Source organism: Podarcis gaigeae, assembly GCF_964106915.1.
Source record: "Podarcis gaigeae genome assembly, chromosome: 3".
NCBI classification, from domain to species: domain Eukaryota; kingdom Metazoa; phylum Chordata; class Lepidosauria; order Squamata; family Lacertidae; genus Podarcis; species Podarcis gaigeae.
The window spans coordinates 39,749,307-39,772,028 of record NC_139680.1 but is presented as its reverse complement, the minus strand read 5'-3'; the positions used below and the strand labels follow the sequence as shown (position 1 = coordinate 39,772,028).

At 38.5% G+C, this 22,722-nt stretch overlaps 2 protein-coding genes across 10 annotated transcripts in view; one reads left to right on the top strand and one right to left on the bottom strand.

Moving 5' to 3' along the window:
- Window positions 1-15,578, top strand: part of PHIP (PHIP subunit of CUL4-Ring ligase complex) — a 63,276-nt gene extending 47,698 nt beyond the window's left edge. For 5 of the 9 annotated variants that reach the window (XM_083729730.1, XM_083729726.1, XM_083729729.1 and 2 more), the window contains 11 exons: window positions 76-231; window positions 652-772; window positions 1,864-1,989; window positions 3,154-3,226; window positions 4,355-4,405; window positions 4,786-4,935; window positions 5,326-5,478; window positions 6,096-6,259; window positions 7,025-7,284; window positions 8,190-8,351; window positions 8,679-15,578. In XM_083729730.1, coding sequence (XP_083585856.1) covers window positions 76-231; window positions 652-772; window positions 1,864-1,989; window positions 3,154-3,226; window positions 4,355-4,405; window positions 4,786-4,935; window positions 5,326-5,478; window positions 6,096-6,259; window positions 7,025-7,284; window positions 8,190-8,351; window positions 8,679-9,352 — 2,090 coding nt within the window. In that variant the 3' untranslated portion in view covers window positions 9,353-15,578. The remainder of the gene's footprint in view (window positions 1-75; window positions 232-651; window positions 773-1,863; window positions 1,990-3,153; window positions 3,227-4,354; window positions 4,406-4,785; window positions 4,936-5,325; window positions 5,479-6,095; window positions 6,260-7,024; window positions 7,285-8,189; window positions 8,352-8,678) is intronic. The other 4 variants (XM_083729731.1, XM_083729727.1, XM_083729728.1 and 1 more) reach the window with 3 other exon arrangements.
- A 528-nt stretch (window positions 15,579-16,106) lies between these two features.
- IRAK1BP1 (interleukin 1 receptor associated kinase 1 binding protein 1) lies at window positions 16,107-21,504 on the bottom strand. Its single transcript, XM_083730835.1, has 4 exons — window positions 21,166-21,504; window positions 20,448-20,513; window positions 19,503-19,633; window positions 16,107-17,590 (listed from the first exon to the last, which is right to left on the bottom strand). The coding sequence occupies exons 1-4, from the start codon at window positions 21,436-21,438 to the stop codon at window positions 17,308-17,310; spliced, it is 753 nt and encodes a 250-aa protein (XP_083586961.1). The 5' UTR covers window positions 21,439-21,504; the 3' UTR covers window positions 16,107-17,307.
- Between the last annotated feature and the right edge of the window lie 1,218 nt (window positions 21,505-22,722).

Sequence of the window (22,722 nt, the reverse complement as noted above, 5' to 3'; positions counted from 1 at the left end):
ATATATAGGTATGCAATTTCTTAAGTTGCAAGGATAATTATATCAGCTATTATGTTCATTTTGTGTCTCTTTCAGCTGTGTTTCCAGAGGAGCTTGGAACTAGTGTTCCTTTAACTAATATTGAAAGCAGATCATTAATCTACAAGCCTTTGGAAGGAGAGTGGGGTTCCAGGACTCGTGATGATGAATGTGAAAGAATAATTTCAGGGATAAACCAGCTGATGACTTTAGGTAATGTTTAATGTGAAAGAAGGGGGGGAAAGTGTTTGTTTTTTCATTTCTATCCATTAAGATAGTCTCACATTCCTGCATATTTTTAATTTGGCCTTCTGTATTAAAATTCTTCTCAAAACACATACTGAAATTAAAGTTTTTCAGTCCACTTCATCTGTGGCAATCATTTCTATGCCGGAAAATGGCATGCATGAGATGGACTTTGGAGAAAATATTTTTGTGTGTGTTCGTCATAGAATACAAATATTCAGTACCTTACAAGTAAAAAAAAAAGTCACTTCTACTTCACATTCTTATTGAAAGACTTGTAGAATTCCCTCTTTAGCTAGGCACTCTCTCACTCAAATTACTGCTGCACATTAAGAAAATTGCTTCCCTATCACTAATGTAGTAATGACATCTTTGTTTTGTGTTTAGATATTGCTTCTGCTTTTGTGGCTCCTGTGGATTTCCAAGCTTATCCAATGTATTGCACTGTCGTTGCATATCCTACTGATCTTAGTACAATTAAACAGAGGCTGGAAAACAGGTTTTACAGGTTTGTTTTAAGTTTATTTTATTGTTGGTGTTTCCAAAAATGTTTGTGATTTTATATATGTTAGGGTAATTTCCTGGGCAGCTTTTGCTTCTAGCTGAGCTGTGTACAGCACAGATCAATTACTGTGATGTACAATGAAATGTCAAACTGTTGTATAAGACTTTCTTGTCCTATGGTTAAATCTTGCAATGCTCCAGCCCACTGTACCTTGATGTGGATTGCCTCTTGTCTAAAGGAAATCCTAAATGGCTTATGGGTCCCTTCTTTTCTTAACTGTTTTTCTAACTGAGCAAGTACTTACGTTAAAGCTGCTGTTCCTCTTGGAACTGCTTAAAAGGAAGCCTACAGGAGGTATTTTTGATTATAAGATCATAATTTTATCTCTTTGAGCCTCCTGTCATAACCCAAGGAACCAGAACCAACCAACACAGTATTCTGTGATTTCTTTTATCTAGGCCAGCTGCACTGTTTTCTGGTCCATTTCTGGGACTAATTCAGAGTGTTGGCATTGATCTTTAAAACTCTTTATGGCTTGGACCCAGGGTAATTGTAGGGCTGCCTTATGCCAGATATACGTACCTATACATTTGCAGTGGAGGGCCTGCCGTGAGTGCTGCCGCCATCTGAGATAAGGTGGGCAGCTACCAGAGCGAAGGCTCTCTCAGTGGTGGTGCCCCAGTTATGGAAGACCTGTCCCCAATTTGATCCATTAAAATATGTAATGACTCCACCTAGTGGTCAAAAGCAGGAAGTAGGTAGGTCCCATAATTCAGTTTGTTCCTGCCTTGACTGAAGCAGTCATGTATTAAGCTCTCATTTTTTTCTTCTCGTCAGGATGGTTTTATATTTCTGACAATTTGTCCATATTATTAATGTAGCCCTACTTTGAGAAATGTGTATCCCGAAAATTGTTCCAGAAGCGGCCCTCTTTAGGAGATTTTGGGGATGTGGGAGGGACAGAGAGGAAGGGCTATCAGAAATTTGCTTGTAAAACACTGAACATCACTCTTCGTTTCCAGGTCTTTACATATTTTGAACAAAATTTCAAAAGTTATTTTTTCTGTGATATGCATGTGTTCTTTATTTCAAAGGCGACTTTCTTCACTTATGTGGGAAGTTCGGTATATCGAATATAATACACAGACGTTCAATGAACCAGGAAGTCCCATAGTTAAATCTGCCAAATTTGTCACAGATCTGCTGCTGCACTTCATAAAGTAAGCTAATGAACAGACTCACAGTGCATATTGTGGAAATAGCATAAACCAGAGGAATTCTTTACATGCTTTTAATCTATAGTGAATGTTATTTATATTTACAATGGGTAAGAGTGAACTATTAATTGTTATTGTGAATAAGAGAATTCATTTTTTTTAGCAATTACCACTCTTCCAGAAACAACTTTATCCATGGAAGTAGTGTGTTGTAAATTCCTTTGTGGACTCATTTAACCTTGTTCTCATTACTGGAAGGCAAGGAATTGGGAATACAGTACGATCGCATCTTATGCGTGATTAATTTGTGTGATATCAACTTTGTGTGGTTGAAAGCCGGGTAGTTGAAATCCTGAAAATTAATTGCTGAAAGCTTAGAGGCTGCTTATGCGTAGGGTTTTCCTGTTTTGTTTTGTTTTTGAGTAGAAGTGGCTTTGGATAGAGAGGCAGGAAAAATATAATCTGAGAAAGATACAAAGAAAGACAATGCTTTATACTAGGCATATTCTTTTACATGTTTAGAGGAGAGAACATTGTTAGTTAACATTACCATTTAAACAGTAGGAAGGTTGATATTTAAAATCTTCCTAATGTTGGGCAGTATTCCATGCTCCCATTCTGCTAGCGCAAAAGCCTTGTGATAGCAGAATGGAACTTTCTCTCCTCTGCCTCTCAGCTCCATGCACACCCTCAAAATCAGCTCTGGAAAGTTGAGGAAACTTCTTCAGAAGATTGGGGAGAGGAGAGGGAATGGAAGCATTGCACCAGGGAACTCTTCTGGCATTACTTTGGCTATAATCCAATAACATGAAACAATACAATTCTGTATTGTATAGACATTTAGATCCTGATTTGGTTTACCATGAGCGTAAGGGTTCCGTCCATTAATAGAAGGGACTCTAATCCAATGGAGGCTCCCACTGGTGGAAGGGAGAGGGAAAACTATCTTCAGTTCCACCTCCAGCCCCCAGTGCTGTCTCCTAGACCTAGGCTACTCTAGTGGGTCACCCAGTGAGCAAGGAGCTGCAGTGGAAAAAAAGAATCAGCCAAAATTGCTTCCTCCCACCAGCGAGTATCCTGTAACTGGATTTCTGCTCAGGATCCAAGTTACTCTGTGCATCTGTGGCTGCAAATAAGCTTATTAATGCAAAGTGTTTTATTGAACAGAGATCAGGCTTGTTATGACATAATCCCACTGTATAATGCCATGAAGAAAAAAGTCCTGTCTGATTCAGAGGAGGTAAGCTAACTCAATATGTCATGCATTTCTTTAGAAAGTAGTTACATATATTATTTAAAGTATTTTTTTGCCCAAATTTAGCTTTCAGAGAGGGGTTCTGCAATGAGAATCAAATTCCTTCTAGTTCAAGCTCCTCATGTTCTTTACAGGAAGGGTGGTTTTTAGTCCCTAATTTATTTGAAGTAATATTTATGTGCTTTATTCATTGCAACAACAATTTACTTGTTATGTGAATTATGAGTGAACATTATTTCTACATACAAGCTCCATGAAAGTCTATGCATCACACACATGTACACACCTCTGTCCCCAAATATAATGCAATTCTAGTAAAATCAAGTATTTAAGCCTTAAGCATTCTGTATGCAGAGAATTTCATTGCAGGTGTGTAGCTTCCACAGAATCCCTGTCCTTAGAGCCACTGCTGTTGTTTTGATGATATGCTGGTACAAAGCTATATACTTTTGCCAGCTCTCTCACATCCAGAGCATAGTGTGCAACATAAAACCCAGTTGACTGTGTCCATAGAGTGCATTTTTGGATAAAAGTTGGATTCTAGTTTACAAAGAATACCTGTGTAACTCAAGCTAGGAAGATAAATTATTGCCTGGTTCTTTATGTTAGTATAAGAAAATGTTAATCAGATCCATAAAGTCTGATAGAATGTAATTTAAAACTGTCCGTGTGTGTGTGTGTGTGTGTGTGTGTGTGTGTTTTAAACAGTCACTATTTTAAAATTTGAGATTCTGGAAAATGCATCTCTATCTCAATACGAGCGTCATAGGGTACTCCTTGTATATAATAAAGTTTGTGCTTATTCCCCCCCCCCCCAGTGGCTCTAGTAATAACTTTACAGGTATTTGTGGGTCTTGTATCACACACTGAACTTCATGGAGGCAAGGAAACGACTGGAAGACTGGAACTAGTAGCAGCAGTAACAAGCATAGGCAGTGCCTGTGGCTGCTGTTTACAAATGCTGGCTTCTTAAAGTGTAAAAATATTTTCAGACTTACAGGTTCTTAATAGAAAGGAAGTAGAAGTAAATAAATACGAAGTAGTACCAAAGTTAAGTATATTTCAAATGCTTAGTATTTCTGCATCATGTGATGAATATTTTATTGCCCAAAGGAAGAAGAGAAAGACATTAACATGCCAGGCACTTCTACTAGAAAGAGGAAGGTAATATTTGTTTTACATCATTGATTTCTGCTTTGGTTATGTGTGAAGTGGGAACAAACAAATTTAAATAAGGCCTCTTTGATTATGTGTATCTTCATGTTTAATATTACTGATTATTTCAATAAATGTTGAAACTATTGATTTTCCAAATGGTGGGGGCCACCATCAGCCCATGGCTTCCTTCTCCTCATTTTTACCAGATAGATGTTAAAAATTGACCGGGTTCAATTCAAGTAACAGTGCAAGGCCTCAAAATTTGAGAGAGGTTACAGAATATTTTTTCCCTTCAGCATTTTTCCCAAAGGGGATAATCAGTTTTCTCTTTAATTTGCAAGAACAGCTACTTATTTGATAAGCCATATTCAATATTGCTGTTCCAGGATCATCAGCCCAAGCGGAGGTTACGTAATAGAGCTCAATCATATGATATTCAGGCTTGGAAGAGGCAGTGCCAGGAATTGCTGAATCTAATTTTTCAGTGTGAGGATTCTGAACCTTTTCGCCAACCAGTGGATCTTCTTGAATATCCAGTGAGTGTTTTGAAAATATGATGATGTTCTTCTGAAACATTCACCTTAGAAAACTGAAGTGGAAGAATAATGATAAACATTTTATTAAGTAAAAGACAATGATGTAGAGTTTTCAGCAAAATATTATTCTCTGTCTCTCTTATAGGTGTGGTTGTATTTGGTATTTCATGCATTCTGTTTTTTGAGGCTGTTCATCTGCTATACATCTGATTTGTGGTACATTCAGAAATTTTAGGCCTTTTTCCATTGGGGGATTTTGCTTAAAAGACAGTATAAGATTTATGGTTTTCCATACAGGCTTATGCAGTTATTTTCTGCTTTTTCAGTAATTAGTAATATAACATTAGATTGTTGAAATCAGTTCATTAATGTTTCTAAACATTTCTAAAGGATTACAGAGACATCATTGATACGCCAATGGATTTTGCCACAGTTCGGGAAACACTAGAAGCAGGGAACTATGAATCGCCAATGGAATTGTGTAAAGATGTGAGACTAATCTTCAGCAACTCCAAAGTGTATACACCGTGCAAAAGATCAAGAGTATGGCTTTGCAATTTATTTCTAGATGTGTATTTATTTCTAGATGTTCTTTAAATGTTGTGTTTGTTGCTAGAGAAGTGGAATGTGTAATTGATTTTAATATGGACAACAAAACACATCTCAGACTATATTTAAATATATTGTTGGTGTTACCTGAAATAATACCTTATTTTGGGTCTTGTGTCTGTTCATGGATAATCCTGATACAATTCAACGGATCCTTATTCCCCTCTGTCTACCTTTTTTCTCTGCACTTCGCCATGCAGACAAGCAATGTGATGGGAAGGAACAATAGTGTAGATGTGAAGTCTGTGGCCCCTCTCCTGTCCTCATCCAGTGTTCCCTCTATTCGTGTTGGCTGCTTACATTCTGACCAAAAGCACCTGTGGAGAGTACAAGGCTGGGTGAAGAACTGTGCACATTCCTTCTAATGTTCCCATTGCGGTGCATGGGAAACAGAGAATGTGATGCTGTGGAGCCTTATGGGGATCTTCTGTGCAGTTGATCTTGCTTCATGTGTCTACTGATTTGTGTAAACTACTATGGGCAGAAATTAAAATGTGAGACAAACTGTTCAATATTTTTGTCATATTAATACACTTTAATATTTTTAATAGATTTACAGCATGAGCCTGCGCCTGTCTGCCTTCTTTGAAGAACACATTAGTTCCATCTTATCAGATTACAAATCAGCCTTGCGTTTTCATAAAAGAAGCACAATTAAAAAGATAAAGAAGAAAAGAAGCAGAAGCAGTTCCCTTTCTAGTAGTGTTGCATCAAGGTATGATAGAGTTATTCTTTCTTCCAAGTGCAATATTTGAATGTTTTACATTGGTGTGGCAGCACTTGTGGCTACCTTTTATTAATATTTTACACTGCATAAAAATATATTTCCTAGCTTACTCCCATGAACAGGCCCAGGGCTAGCTTTGATTCTTCCAGTCCACTTGTCTAAGCTGCCACTATCATACATGAGGCCACCTGACCCCTTGGTGTAGGAGTTGTTTTCTCCCTGCGCCCCACCCACACCCCAGCATCTGAGAGAATACAGTTAATCCAGTAAATTTACTAACCATAAGGGGATACTTGCAGACCAGTACTTAAGCTGTGGTTAAAACCTAAAGCCAACTAAAAAGATACTTAATAACCTAGACATTAAAAACGTCTTAGCTTGATAAGCTTTAGACATCAGACTCATTGGCTAATGGAGAACATTCTAGAGTCAGAGAACCACAACATACAATGCCTTTTCCCAGTTTGCCACCCACCTAATTTTCAGCTGCAGAAGCAATCAATTTCTACTGAGAATTCTAAGACCTGGGCAGGTTCATGTGGGATCCTTGGATACCTGTGGCCCTAGCCATTTAGGCCTTTAAAGGTTACAATCAACATTTGAATTGCTGAAGAGGCATTGAGAGAGATGTGTGGGAGAATTGGACCACATAAAGACTGGCTCATGGATGAAATTAGTTGATAACCAGGGCCTATTGCTATTGCTTTACACTATAAAATAGCATGAGTTGTCAGACTTGTCATCTGTTTGTAGTCCGGACAGGAAACGAAAAATAATAAAACCACAGCTGAAAGCTGAACCCCCTGCTACACCTTTGCCCTCTGCACCGTCACGTTCAACATCCCTGAGAAACACTGCTGCTCAGATGAATGGAAAAGCAGATGTGGCTTTGGTCCGAACAAGGAGTACAAGGGCAGTAGCAGAAATGGCTATTAATGAACAACCATCTACTTCTTCAGGAGGAAAGCCTACAACTGTGAAACCTAGTGCTACTGTTACATCAGGTAAATCAGGTGGGTAAACTTATTAATAAGTGGCACAGATCTGGAACCTAAAATATAATGGCTTCCGCTGTAGATGCAACATCACATTTATATGTTTGTATTCAGATTAGGAAGATTAGGAATGCAATCCTAAATGGAGTGGGGTTGGGGGTGCAAAGGGGCAATTTTACTGCCGCTTCCAAAGGCCTGCTAGCGGGGGAGGTGGGGGGGCAACTTGCCTTTTTCCCTTCACAATGTAAAATTTTCATTCCTGACTCCTTTCCCATTGCAGATTCCAATGGAGGCAAATTTAGTTAAGTCAGCTGCAGGCTTGTTGTAGAGAGAGGGCTTGATTCCAGCATTTCTCTAATGAATGTAGGGGCTTCGGATACTACCCACCACCAATACAGAGAGCCACGTCTCCTTCCAGACCCCATGCAGTCAGCAGATGTGGGGGTTGTGTAAATCATGGAAGTACCGTATTTTTCATCCCATAGGACGCATCTAGTTTTTTGGGGAGGGAAATAAAGGAAAAAAATCTCCATGCTGTGGATGTCTGCCCGGCGCGAGGGTTCCCAGGCTTGCTGATAGTTTCCTGAAGCCTGGAGAGCGAGAGGGGTCGGTGCGCACTGATCCCTCTCGCTCTCCAAGCTTCAGCGAAAGCCTGTATTCGCCCCATAGGACGCAGGACGCACACAGATTTCCCCTTCATTTTTGGAGGGGGAAAAGTGCGTCCTATAGGGCGAAAAATACGGTATAGAAAACCATAGACTGAGGATAAATGAGTAAAATAATCTTAAATAGAGCCCTTCAACAATGTTTTGTTGAAAATATATTTCAGAAGAAATAAGGTATGTATTTATTTGACCAACAAATACATAGTAATTGAAAATCTTGTTTAAAACTTAACTCTTGCTCTCTCTGTTGTCTCCCAGTATTAGAGGATTCCACCAAACATTCCAAGAACCAGAATATTTTATTAGTCCATAATCAAACCAATTCTGCTCATAACACTAGGAATAATACTGCAAGAGAAAATGTGGAGAAGGATAAACAAATTAAACGTAAACCAAAATCTTCCACTCTCAGCCCACAAGGTAAGCTTCTTATATTTTTAAATGTTGGTTATTATGGAATATATAATAACTGGTGCTTCAGTTTTAGATTAAAAGTAATTCCCACCAAGTAATCACTAAGTAATTTATAAGGCAAGTTTTTAGCTTATCAGTTTACAGCCCTGATTAATACTAGAAATTTTTTTGGTATTTTTGGTGTGTTTAATCATTCAGATGAGTCTAATTTGTATGCAACTAAATTGAGGCCTGATTGGTCCCATACTTAGGATTGCTCTGCACTTAATTTTTTATTTGTTTGCAAAGGAGATGGGTAATGCAAGTCACTGACATGTTACTCTGTCTTTATAGCAGATTGCAAGAATAATGTCATGCCTTTGGCATCAGGAAGCATACAGGTAAACGGACATGGGGGACAGTCTTCAAAGCCTATGTTTAAGAGGGGTCCTGGACGGAAACCCAAGATTGAAACAAACAACAATAGTTGTGAAGTGGTGCACAAGAAAAGAGGGAGGAAACCAAAAAGCCTATTACTTGCTCAGCAAAAGAATTTAGGGCAGAACACAATCCAGACTACTAAAGACTTAACAACAACAACAACAGCAACAACAACAACAGAGGAAGCATCCGTTTCCACTGCATGCAATTCTCTCTCTGAAAATAATGTGAAGGAAGACTTGTTGCAAAGAAAAGGGCGTGGAGGCAGAAAGCCTAAAAGAAAGCTAGAGGCACAAGAGCCAGGATTAGAACTTACGTTTTCTGCAGATCCTAAGATTCAGACGAGAAGCAAGAGAAAAAAGACAGATGAACCTATTGAAGAAGAGCATGAAGAACTGAAAGATTCTGAACCCCACATGAGAACTAGAAATCAGGGTAGGAGGACAGCTTTTTACAATGAAGATGACTCGGAGGAGGAGCAAAGACAACTATTGTTTGAAGACACCTCTTTGACTTTTGGGACATCTAGCAGAGGCAGAGTCCGCAAGTTGACTGAAAAAGCAAAGGCTAATCTCATTGGTTGGTAACCAGCATTTAAAAATGCTAATAAACAGGTACAGCTGAGGAAGTGGTAAAACTAAGGATATCTGCTTTCTGCTGCTATTTACAAATGAGAATACGTTCTGATTTGGAAAAAGTATAGCAAAAACAAACTGAACCATTTCTTTGAAAGAAGTATGTATTTTAAACTTTTGCTATTTATTGCCCTCCAAGTAGGTTATACATTTCAATTCACTTTGTTCAGTTGGTATTGAAGATTGTATAAATGGAAATTCTTGATTTGCAGAAATGTTACTGTAATTTTGGACAGTCAGTAACCTCTATTTGATTAAAATTGATAGAATTTTTAATGTAACAGACTGAGAACAGAACTCCTATTTTTGAATGAGCAAGGTACAGTACATTTGTATAGAGTGTAGTATCTGTGTTTTGCAGGACATTAGCAGAGTGTGGCAGTAAATGCCATTGAGAACAAATGCAAAATTCCAAACATTGCTAATACGATGTTTAATTTCAGTAGTAATTGGGCACACAGCTTTGTACAAACAAACCTAGTGCAGCTTGTTGGTTTATCTAGGTTCAGCCAGAGAGGAAAATCACACTATGTAGATATATATATCCACATTGGAAAAAGTTTGACTAATATGTCTAATTTTTCAGACCTTCATTCTCGTATCAATCAAATCTCTGTTTATTGTGCCAAAGACTGAAAACCGGTGCAGTAGAAAAGTTTTTAGTGTCAGTGCAGCATACATTTTCCAATTATGCTTATGAATCTATGTTCTAAATATACACTGTTCTGAAAAATTATCTCTACTGGTACTTTGTAGTAAAAACAATTAATGCACTGGTGGGATCCTTAGGCAAAATGTATAATTGGGTTAAAGGATTCAAGGAAACTGCAGGAAAAGTGTGAGATTCTTATGTTTACGATGCGATCAGATTGATTGTTTATACAAATTGTGTTAAAACTGACTAAAATTTTAAAAAGTGTCTGTGTATGTATATATTATGTACCCAAGCACATAAATATATACAATATTACCCAGGAATAATTTTTTTCAGGACTTTTTAGATAATACTAGATAAAATTTTAAAATGTCATACTTTTATTTTAAGGGGAAGATTGGTTATTTTCAATTATTAAAGATAAAAAGGCCAAATCACTTTTTATGCAATCATGTTTTATACAGTGTTCTCATTGCACATTGTTTTTCTGCACTTTTTACAGTGTACTTATCAAGCTGACATAAGTCAATATATACACCCTAAAGGAAAATCCCACTTAATGATTGTGCCTTGTAGTCTATTATTTTGTGCATCTTTAGTAAACTTAAGTTGTCTATTGTAAATGACTATATGACTTAGGGGAATGTATTGCTGTATGTACTGCTATGGAAAAAGAAACAGTTATTTATTTGTTTATGGTACATTTACTTATTTTATACCTTTAAAACAAAGTTTGTATTAAAACAAACTTTAATACAATTTCAATTGTTTGAAAGTATAGTCCAATTTAAAAGAAAACAAAATACATCTTTAAACAGTTGCATGGTACAAAAATGTAACCACACTTTTCATTGAACACTCTTTGGGAGAAGTAAGCCTCAATCTAGAGATGCAGATGTATACATACCTGTTCAAAAGATAATTGGTGCCGGCAGCCTAGCTGCTTGGATGGTAAGGATCTAAATATAACCTCCCATGCTTCCACTGGTGTGTGTGGGGGAATGTTAAAGGGGCTGCTTTTCCACCTCTCCAAACAAATTATTGGCTCTACCATGTTGACAAAACACAGCTAAACCTTCAGTTACGTGAATATAATACTGGTAACAACACACACAAAACGTCAGGCTGTTTGTGACTACGTAACTTCTTTTTCAAAAACAACTCAACATGTAATACACAATATCACAAGGTGTAATTCCATAAATCAAGAGAACATATTCTGATAAATTAAAGTCCAATGGATGGTCAGGAGAGACAGTCCATTCAGTTGTAAATTTGGCAAACAGGCAATAACCACGATATGGTATGCTTATCCTTTGGTGTTCCACATCTCACCGCTTTCAGGATTTTAGCGTTCTAGTATTCCTTACATGCAGATAGCAGATGGAAAACTTGAAAGCATGGCACAACAAGGATTCAGGGATAATACCTTGTTTCGCCCCATCAGGCTTTGTCAGCCATACATACTCATAACTCTACCTATTATGTTCCATGTTTTCGGCACACAAGAATATGAGTACGCACGGCTGATGAAGCCAGATTGGGCGAAACAAGGTATTATCCCGGAATCCTTGTCATGCCATACTTTCTAGCTTTCCATCTGATACCTACATGTAAGGAACACTAGAACACTAGAATCCTCAAAGCAGCGAGATGTGGAACAACACAGGATAAGCATACCATATCGTGGTTATTGCCTGTTTGCCAAATTAATAACTGAATGGACTGTCTCTCCTGACCATCCATTGGACTTTAATTTATCAGAATATGTTCTGTTGATTTATGGAATTACACCTTATGATATTGTATATTACATGTTGAATTGTTTTTGAAAAAGAAGTTACATAGTCACAAACCAGTATTATATTCATGTAACCTAAAGTTTAGCTGTGTTTTGCCAACATGGTAGAGCCAATAATCTGTTTGGAGAGGTGATAAAGCAGCCCCTTTAACATTTTTCCCCCATCAGGGGAAGCCTGGGAGGTTATATTCAGATCCTTACCCTCCAAACAGCTAGGTTAACGGCACCAGTTATCTTATGTTTTGTGTGTGTCTACCATTTTGGCAGCATTGACAGTCTGTGTTAATATGTAGTTTCCAGTCCGGGTTTGAGGACTGCAGGTGGAAGCAACTTCAGGAACTATGTATGCAACACAGCTTTGTATGCAACTTGATACTCAATTCATTAGTGCACATATGTTGCTCACAGTTGATGGCATCTGAGGTTCAAGATTAATATGCATCTTTCATCCGTTTGTGTCCATGGCAATTGGTTCTTAAAATGCATTTCTGATTTTATCGCAAATACTCATAAACATAAAGATAATTCACTTTTATTTGAAATAGACTAATCGACGTTATGATCAGGCCAGTTTAGAATGTTTGGAGGCAGGGAAGATTCTGTTTTGGTTGGTTAGTTGCCATCACCATCTCCTCTAAATAACCCATATTGGTTTGGCTTTTAAGAAAATATCTTCAACTAAGAGTATTTGCCAAATCATGATTTACAGTAGAATAATAAATTCTATTGGCACTAGTCCTCCTTGGATACCTATTTTCATTAGCATATTATAATTATGGGATTTGGGACACTGACTTATGTTTTTAAACATGCATTCTTACTAATATTGCAGACATTAAACATAAAAATATTTCAGCAGCCTATGTACAGTGATAGTTCATTTCACAATGGAAGCATTGCAATAGATTTATCTGGTCCATTTAAGAATTTCACTGTTGATGAAGGCAATCAATTTCAAATGTGTGATTTCCTTTTGTTATCTGCATTGTTATATAAAAGAAATTGGCAAAGCAAACATGAAACCCCATTACTGTAAGTTACTCCTTTTATAACTATGTCCCACTTGGCATATATTTATGTATATACTTGTATACATCAAGTATGTGTATGTAACGTTGGAGAATGGAATAGTACACATCACCATCATAGTGTCTGAAAATTACACATTTCAGAACAAAAGAACCAAGTCTTATTTGCAGTACACAAATGTATTGTTCCCCATTCATGAATAATTTTGTACTAAGAATTCACAAGCTTATTTTTTTCTAACATTATTTTGGTAATACATTTGTGTAGAAACACTTAAAACTGTAATTGTGCTAGATATACTATATAGGTGCTTTAAATTGCATTGGTTTGACTTAAATTACTGTCATTGGTTAGATTTGACTGATTTGCAAAAAATTTATTGTACCAACACAGAAGAGCTTTTGATTTAGCACATTTTAATATAAGCAATAAATACTGGTTCACTAACTTTTGGAGGGGGAAACCATAATGAAATGTGTTATGGATAAAACTATTGAGAGCAAAGTAATATTTATTTTATGGCACATTTACATGGAAAATACTATGTAGACACTCTTTCTGTTGGTAATTACAGATATTCACACAAGCAATTATCTTACAAACTTGGCAGTAATGAAAACAAATGTAAAATGCAGTCTACTGATACAGCTTCTGATACAGAGCGGTCCATTAGTTCCATAATGCTGAACATTAAATTACTTCAATATTAACCAGTGGTTACTATACAGCGATGTCTGATAGCAGCACATTCCATTTTCTTTGATTGGGAAATAAGTTCATTTTCACTCCAGTAATCAATCCCTTGTTTGCCTAAACGGGTTTGAAATTTAATTGTTTCCCAGGGATTAAGCTTGAATTACATTGGTATAATACTGGGTACTGAAGAAATGATCTTTATCATTGTGGTATGAGTAGCGATGCAGCTTTACAAAACCCGTCTTCCTATAGTACTGCTGTGATGTAAACTCGCACAAAATTATTCGTACCATACTGTCAATTTTTCCATGTGTTGTTTAATACTTTATCTTAGTTTGGATTGATCTTTGTAAAATACCGATTCAAAAGCATGTAGTACTTCTCAACGTTTAAAAATGAATGGGGACATAGTTTCAGTACATAAGTCATGTGCTGTGTTACGACTCTGTGAAATACCAATTTGAGCTTTCAGTTTCATGAGCTTCAGTACATCTAAAGTGATATTAAGACCCCAACCAGAACTCCATACACACAGCTCTTAGTGTGTTGATTTCTGCAAAGAGCTGATCCTACTGTGCTGAAGAATCTGGATCCTTTGCTTTGAAGCAAGAGCTCCTGGTGGTCTATTTAATGAAAGCATAAGGCCACAATCCAGTCGTGCCTTGCATCCTCAGGGCATGCAGGAGTTTCCTGCCATCCATCTCACCCACACCGGCCATCAGACTTCCCACAACTGGAGAGGTGCACTTGTGGGACAGCTGTGTCCTAGTGTGTGTAAGGGACCGACTGGATTGAGCCTTGTTGTACATTTTGATGTATCAATCTTGCATTTCATGTTCTTGGACCTAAGCATTCATCTGATAAAAGGGCTGTTCAGTTTCTGCTGTAAATAATGTACATATGTTTATAATTCAAAAAAGATGTACATTTCATATATAGTGGCCAAGTCTGAAAATTATTTCTAATATAACAAAATCTGGTATTGTGTTATTTTTAATGTTCTAACTTTACATATTACTCTTGGAATAATGGTGAAGCAGAAAATTATTTTGTCGCTCTCATTTTCCCATTTAGTTCACAACCTTTTGGAATAAAAGGTACCCTCTGTTTCAGGAAGGTTACATTTATTTCAGGATATTTTTTGTTAAAGTACCGTAGATGTGAGATGGCATTTTGAAGATGGAAATAGCATAATATTTGCTGTTAAAGACCAAACCCCAAATCTGCCTTTTTTAAAGGGTAAATAATTTAAGGAGCTATTTATATGAAAAATCATTTTTCTTTTGATACCAAAAAGGGAGCCAAATGCTGAATATTTGAATTTTAAATAAATGCAGATAATTGCTTCAGGATATGGTATAAATTTTTGTTCATGATATAATTAGTGCTGGAAATTACTACCCCTTTAAAGATACAGCACCAAACTTCTACACTTTCACATAAGACATTTAACATGGTATATTTATCTCAGATGCATGTTTTAAAAAGGATAGGCTATTGACACACATTTTGAAGTTACATTTTTGGACCATTACACTGCAAAAATTGAAAAGAAAGTTGAGTGAATACCTTAAATCCTGCCACTTAATGTTGAAACATATAATGTAGTGTAACTTAAGGAAATTGTCTGGAACATCTAATTTTGAAACTGACACATTTTAAAGCTTTGCTTACTTTGTACAGTATGGTGTAAATCCCAAAAATGTTCATGTAACCAACATACAGTTTTACAAGTTTAGGTTTTATCAAGGTTATTTTCTTTCTCTTCTGCTTTATCAAGTTATAAAGTGCAGTCTCACACCAGGATGAGCAGTGCCCTTTCTTTTTGTACATATTGATCGAAACTTTTATTGTTATGTGAAACACTTACGTTGGTTTTGATGAATAATACTTGGAATCCTTTTATACAAACTAGAATGTATGTGTATGAATTACTGTCACTGCAATGTAGTAACTACAAACCTATTTTTAAATAAATAGAAAACTCGTTTTTCTAAGCTGCTTTGCTTTGGTTATTAAACTAATATAAATGTGTGAAGTACACAAGTTGTGTCTAAAAACTTTCACCATACTGCAGTCCTATGTTGACCCAAAAATAAGCCCCATCAAGTTCAATGAGTCTTAGTTCCAGGTAAGTTTCTACAGGACTGCAACCTCAATGACTTAAATATAAAGGATATTGATTGGCAACAAGAGCAATTTAGTTTCTTAACACAAATGCTCTAATGGAACTGGTAAATTTTACTACCATCATTACATGTGTGAGACAGCCTTACAAATTCTATTATCTAGAGATGTGTGATCAACTTTCTTTCTGAAGGCACTTATTCTTAACAGGTGCATAGGCAGGTATGATACTATAATATAAAATGGACATTGTGTTGGGCTAGGAGAATGAAAAACATCTGCATCATTTCCTTGTTAGGAAAAGCTGTCCCGTCCCCATAACCTTGCTTCTTTACATTAGCAAAGCCAGAATAAATTCCACAAAAATAGCAAACTGCAGATTAAGTACAAAGTACAGGTTGGAAAGTTAGAATTTTATTAAATTGGAGTTAAGAAACTATAGGCAGAGTTGTAAGTTCTATCCTTTTTGTTTAAACTGCATTCCTTAATCTGTGAAACTATTCAAGCAGAAACCGCTCGACACCTTGCCTAGTCTCACCACCAACACCCCAAAATTAGCAAGTTTTTCCAGCAACAATGCAGTTTTACAGTATGTCCATCTCTTATTCATAATTTCTTAACTCAGACTGGTTATATTCAAGAAATTTCTCATGTGAGGCAGTAAATGCACATCCTTATATTTGAAGGCCAGGAGCTTCTGGCATCCAAGGAATTTCTCCCCTGATAAAACTACTCTCAGCAGAGATTTCTTGAACCACACTGACAATGTAGCATTTCACCAAATGCAATTTGTCCAGTGTAAAACACTGAAAAAAAGTGGTTTCTGTCATCAGCCATTAAGAAAAACCAAGTGGCCTTTATACAATTCTTTAAACTTGGGAGTAACTGGATATCTGGACAAAACTGTTGCCCCACATACAAAGGTCTGAAAGACCTATGTGAAGAAAGCATGCTTCCATTCATTTGCAAATCTGAAAATAATCCACATGTACAAAGAGCTCCTGTTTCCTGTTGTAGGAGACAACTTCCAAGTTTACCTCTCTTAAGTTATCAAGCAAAAACTTTAAACTTCCTTGCTCCAGAAACACGCTAGAAGGGCAGACCAGTTTCTTAAAAACTAGTTCATTTAGTGTTTTCACAGTATATTTTAGTTTCAAATATTCGTGATTTCACTTAAAGTGTGCAGTGCCTTGGAACGTAACCCCTGTGTAAATTGGGAGTTGCCTGTATTTACATTATTCTAAACAGTATATTAAAAATGTACTATCTATGGCTTTCACATTCACTAGGTTGATTCCAAAGTTTGTTTTATTCATGGAAGGAGGTGCTGATAATGGAAAGTGTCTTCTATGAACACGAGGGCTTCTTCATGGCAAGAAGTTTTCTTCGAAGAAATGAAACATAAATTGGGATCCAAGCCACAGCTTGCGTCCAAGTGCGGAGAATTACAACCCGTGCTACAATTTCATGGAATCGTTTAAAAAGTGAACAAACATCAGAGTCACTTTAACATTTTGATTAAGGAAAAGCTAGTTAAGCTTCCCAAGACTAATGTTCTTCCCAAAGGAAAACACAATGATTCAGGACTTCAGTAATAAATCAGTTTACATTTATGTGAGCTGCTTGTTTTCTCTTCCTTTCCCCCTTTATTTCAAAAACAGCATATACCCTTGAGGAAACATAGATGGTGGCACTCTGGAGTCTCTGTTGCAAACCCAGTGAGTCTGGGGTGTTGACCAAGTGATTTTCGAGGTGGCCCTCCCACTCTTTCACTTCCTCTTCCCTTATTAGCAAAGGCTTCCCAAGGGGCTGGCCAAGCAACTGGCAAACTTCTTGAGCTTTTTGCCGGGCACTCCCAACAGCAGCAAGACAAACCTGACGTCTGCAAAAAAAACCAAAGACAAATGGGAAGATTTAGCTAATTAAAGCAACAAAAAGGGAGTGTGTCAATTAAAACCATTAACCAATGTAGTACCTACTTTTGAGCACTGCATACTCTGCTTTTCAATGAGAAAGACCTTCACAAAGCAACTAACAGTACAATCCTATATAGGTCTATCTCATTGAGATTAATTCCAGGTATCAGTGTAGGATTTCAGCCTCTATATATTCAGCAATGTTATCCCCTCCCCCATTTTATGACATTTAAAATTTATGCAACGTAAACAACTAAATTAACCCCCTTCTCCCACTCTATGTCAGATTGGAAATCCAAGGGAAGTTTGTCAAAGGCTGAAAAAGGCAAATAAAGTTCTGATCTCACAGAAAACAGAGTTAATTTGTCTTTTCTTTCCAGAGCAAAGAGCAAAAACCAGCTCATTGTGTCCAGAGTGAGGTGTATGCTGGTGGTGGAACCTCCCATGTTCTGATATGTTAACAGTTAATAAACATGTAACAAACTAATGGGAAAGTATTTATTTTTATCCTACGGGCAACGTTTAACTTTTGTGTAGTTATGCATGAAAAGTTAGCTGCCCAACCCTTTGATACCATTGATCTATATTCACTCTTTGAAAGTTTTACTAACTTCATGCTTTCACAGACCCTGCTGCTGCAGTAAAACTGCTTAATAGTTCTTTATACTTCAGATCTGAATCAAGGTCTATACAGTGGTACCTCGGGTTAGGTACTTAATTCGTTCCAGAGGTCCGTTCTTAACCAGAAGACCACTTTAGCCAATGGGGCCTCCCGCTTCCGCTGCGCCGCCGCTGCACAATTTCTGTTCTCACCCTGAAGCAAAGTTCTTAACCCGAGGTACTATTTCTGGGTTAGCGGAGTCTGTAATCTGAAGCGTATGTAACCCGAGGTACCACTGTATATACACTGTCATTTCAACCTTTCCATACCAGAGAGGCAAAACTCTGAAACTAAGCCAAAATATATGTGATTGCATTTATTTTCATTCATCTCTTCTTAGACTGGCTTCCTCCTCCTCCTAGGCTGCAATCCTGTTCCCCCTTTCCTGGGAGTACAGTGGAACCTCGGGTTACGAACGTGACCCGTGCGGGTGGCACATTCGCAATCAGCATGGCAGCGCCTGCGCACGCGTGTATTGCAATTCGGTTCTTCTGCTCATAGCGTGATTTAGTGGTTTTGCACATGCGCGAGTGCTGAAACCCGGAAGTAACCTGTTCCGGTACTTCTGGGGTCGGCGCGATCCATAACCCAGAAATGCACAACCCGCAGTGTTCACAACCCGAGGTATTGACTGTACAGGATTTCACGGTTATTCATGTACCAGCATTGGGGTGCTTGACTGAATGATTTGTCATCTTAATGATACATTCCAATTTAAAACCTTCATAAAATTATAGAGCCTTGTTTTGCTTTTTTGTCTACTTTAATATTGTATCAACCTCTTTCATGGGGGATTTGCTCCTGCCATGGCTTGGCTTAGTGCTTCTGGTCTGCTTCTCTCCGAGTCACAAGTAGCAATCAAGGTTTGTTCTTGGTTTACTGTTCATGGTTTATTTGGGGAAAACAAAAGATGAGCTTGGATTCTTACATAATACAGCTTGTTTTCCAGCAACGGGACAAAAGTAAAACACCTGCAGTTTCCAACTGTGTGCACTAGCACATTCACTTTAAACCATCATTTATTTTAATGATGGTTTACTATTATGTAGGAGCCATATCTATACGAACATGTGTATTCCATCAGCTGTTTTCTTGGACTGGGCAACAAAATAGAAGCTTTGGCTACTTATTAGAGAATAGATTTCCAGAGGCATGGCACTGGTAAATCAAGCTAGCGAGAACTAACTTTCTGGTAAAAGGAGGAGGACATAACTTACCGAAGGGCATCTACTGCCTCCACTGTATGGTAAAAGTGAGGTGGGCTGATGATAACAGAGCTACCTAGCTTCTCAACAAGGAAGTTACAAACATCTTGCATTTTGCCGAAATCACTGAATGTAATGCAGACCTATATGGGAATGTAAAAATTTGCAAGCCTTTTTAGTACCTTAGCTAAAAATTGGCTAAAGATGAATAATACAAAATCAATTATAATATGCATTTTGTACAAAGCTAAATTAGATTATACTTTCATTTATATGCTACCTCTGTACAGAGGAAGTTTTGCTCAATGTGGCTTACATAGCTTTCAGCAATACATGAAAAATACTCATATCTGTATGCTTATTATTATATGGAATTAAAGCAGACAATTTTTGTAAATTCAAGTTTTTAGAATGACAATCGTTTTGTAGAACCAACTACGGAGAAGCAATGAATTTGCAGAATTGGAAAGACATTCAGGAAATTACTATTAACCCCTGGTTTATAACCGCATATCAACATGCTCCTAATATTTTAAGACAATTCAATCCTGCATAAGAAGTCCCGTTGTGTTAGGGATGGAGTATGCAGAAAAGCATATTAGGACATAGTTTCACATTTCTTGTTTAATGCTCAAGATACATATAAAACAATGTTACCGTATTTTTCGCCCTATAAGACGCACCAGACCACAAGACGCACCTAGTTTTTGGAGGAGGAAAACAAGAAAAAAAATATTCTGAATCTCAGAAGCCAGAACAGTAAGAGGGATCACTGTGCAGTGAAAGCAGCGATCCCTCTTGCTGTTATGGCTTCTGAGATAGCTGTGCAGCCTGCATTCGCTCCATAAGACGCACACACAATTCCCCTTACTTTTTAGGAGGGAAAAAGTGAGTCTAATAGAGCAAAAAATACGGTATTTGAGACACATGACCAATACTCATACTTAAGACACTTGCCTCTGCTTCCATCTTATACACATTGTCTATTCTACTAAAGTTCTTTGTCACAGTCATGTCGTTCTCCTAGGGAAAAAGAAACAGCTTTAAGTACAAAGGTAAAGAAGAGAATGCTTTTCGGTGACATTATGGTTGCTTAACTAGTACTAAGCAACGCAGCAGAGTTCAAGGTACACTATTTCAAGGTAAAAATAAATAATAAATCCAGCTTAGCATAGATGAGTAAATCTTATCTTCACCCACAATTACTGTATCAAATACTATTCTGGACTGTTAACCCAACCTAAGTAGAGCATGAAATCATTTATCATCCAGCCTGCTACTCCATAAATATATCTTGTTGCATCAAATACAGAGAACAATTTTTAAAACCTGGTTGCCATTTAAGCAACCTGTGTGCAGCCTTGAGTTCACTGACAGCAGGTCAGGACAGAAATGCAGCAAATACACAATCGGGAAATACACAATGATCTTGGGCTTTAACCAAGGGTTTCTTCTCTAGCCTAATCATCCCACTGCGCTGGTTTTGCTTGTCTAGTGGTGTTGAGGATATGTCTAGGGGTCCAAGCGGCCCACCCCTCCCACCAAACTATAAGAAAGAGCGAAAGCTTTTCCGGTGCAGAAGGTGGTGATGATGTGGTGTAGCCACAGAGAAAGCCGTTGAGCTGCGAGCATGCGCGAGAGGTGGGTCGGCTCTCCTCCTCGCCCTCCAACCCACCGAGATTCCTCCGCGCTGCCGGGCGCTCTGGGCGACATAATCCAGCCTCCGAGTGACGCTGCTTCGCGCCGCTCCGGCCTCCCCTTTCTTGCTCTTCAGGTAAACGGTGACTTTCGCCCGGTCCGGCCTAGCGCTGAGCTCCGAGGTGCCGCTGACGTGAACTTCCCTCCCCGGCGGCCTCGGGACTTCATTCTCCCGGCTGTTGTCCCCCCCGGCGGGCGGAGGGACCAGCTCGGCAAACACCCGGGCTGGAGAAAGCGGCGGTAACGGCATCCCGAGGGAGTTGAAGGAAGGAGACCGCTAAGGCGCCATGGCAACGGAGCCCTCCGCGCCCAAAGCATCACGGGGGATGTAGTTCTGGACGCGGCCTGGTCACGTGGCCTATCTGGCGCCCTCCGTCGGGAGACGCTCCTCGGTGCTTGGGAGCGCGGCGTCCCAGGGTTCGTAGCGCCGTCTTCCCGTTCACGTGACGCCCGCCGAGGTGCGCTGCTTTGTTTTGCCGAGGGAACCTGCTGCCTTGTTCAGTTTGGGCGCTCGGAGCTTGGGCGCTTCGAAGCAGCGAGTTCCCTTAAGCAGCTAAATCGAGTTTTTTAAAAAAAATTCTCTCTCTCTCTACGTGGAGTGTCCTTAGAGAATAAGTTGGTAGTTTTCTCTCCAAGCAGCGTTAGCTCGATTCCAAGGAAAGCAACACGGGAGAAAACTCACCTGCACAGGAGCCCGCTAGTTTAGGCTACACATGCAACCTTTCACATATTGAACTTAATCGGCGACGTTTTAGAAATGAAAATATCAAGCATATATTAAGCATGTTTGCCTACTTACGTGCTGGAAAAGCCCGTCTATCTGTATGAGGCTTGTTACGCATAAGATTAAACCAGCTCTGTATTTTCACATGGAGTGAACTGAAATACAGTGGTACCTCGGGTTACAGACGCTTCAGGTTACAGACGCTTCAGGTTACAGACTCCACTAACCCAGAAATAGTACCTCGGGTTAAGAACTTTGCTTCAGGATAAGAACAGAAATCGGGCTCCGGCGGCGCGGCAGCAGCAGGAGGTCCCATTAGCTGAAGTGGTGCTTGAGGTTAAGAACATTTTCAGGTTAAGAATGGACCTCCAGAACGAATTAAGTACTTAACCCGAGGTACCACTGTAAAAACTCAGTCATTTCATTCAGGTGCAGCTCCAAGGACCTTCTGGTGATTCCCTCCCTGCGAGAAGTGAGGCTACAGGGAACCAGGCAGAGGGCCTTCTTGGTAGTGGCACCCGCCCTGTGGAATGCCCTCCCATCAGCTGTCAAGAAAATAAGCAGCTATTTGACTTTTAGAAGACATCTTAAGGCAGCCCTGTTTAGGGAAGCTTTTAATGTTTGATTTTTTATTGTGCTTTTAATATTCTGCTGGGAGCCGCCCAGAATGCCTGGGGAAATCCAGCCAGATGTACTGAATTAGGCACTAGTTCTAACCCCACTTACCTGACAGTGAATCCCACTGACTTCAATAGGACTTCTACAAAGATGTGTTTAGGATACTTCTGTTAGAATCTTTTGAAATTTGAA

Bases quoted from the DNA above. Each gene is read 5' to 3' on its own strand.
- IRAK1BP1 (XM_083730835.1), bottom strand. From the start codon at position 21,438: ATGCCGTTACCGCCGCTTTCTCCAGCCCGGGTGTTTGCCGAGCTGGTC. The intron at 20,514-21,165 runs GTGGGTTGGAGG...CTTTTTCCCTAG, and splicing joins GGCAGCGCGGAGGAATCTCG to GAGAACGACATGACTGTGAC. The intron at 17,591-19,502 runs GTAAGTTATGTC...TTTTTTTTGCAG, and splicing joins GAGGCAGTAGATGCCCTTCG to ACGTCAGGTTTGTCTTGCTG.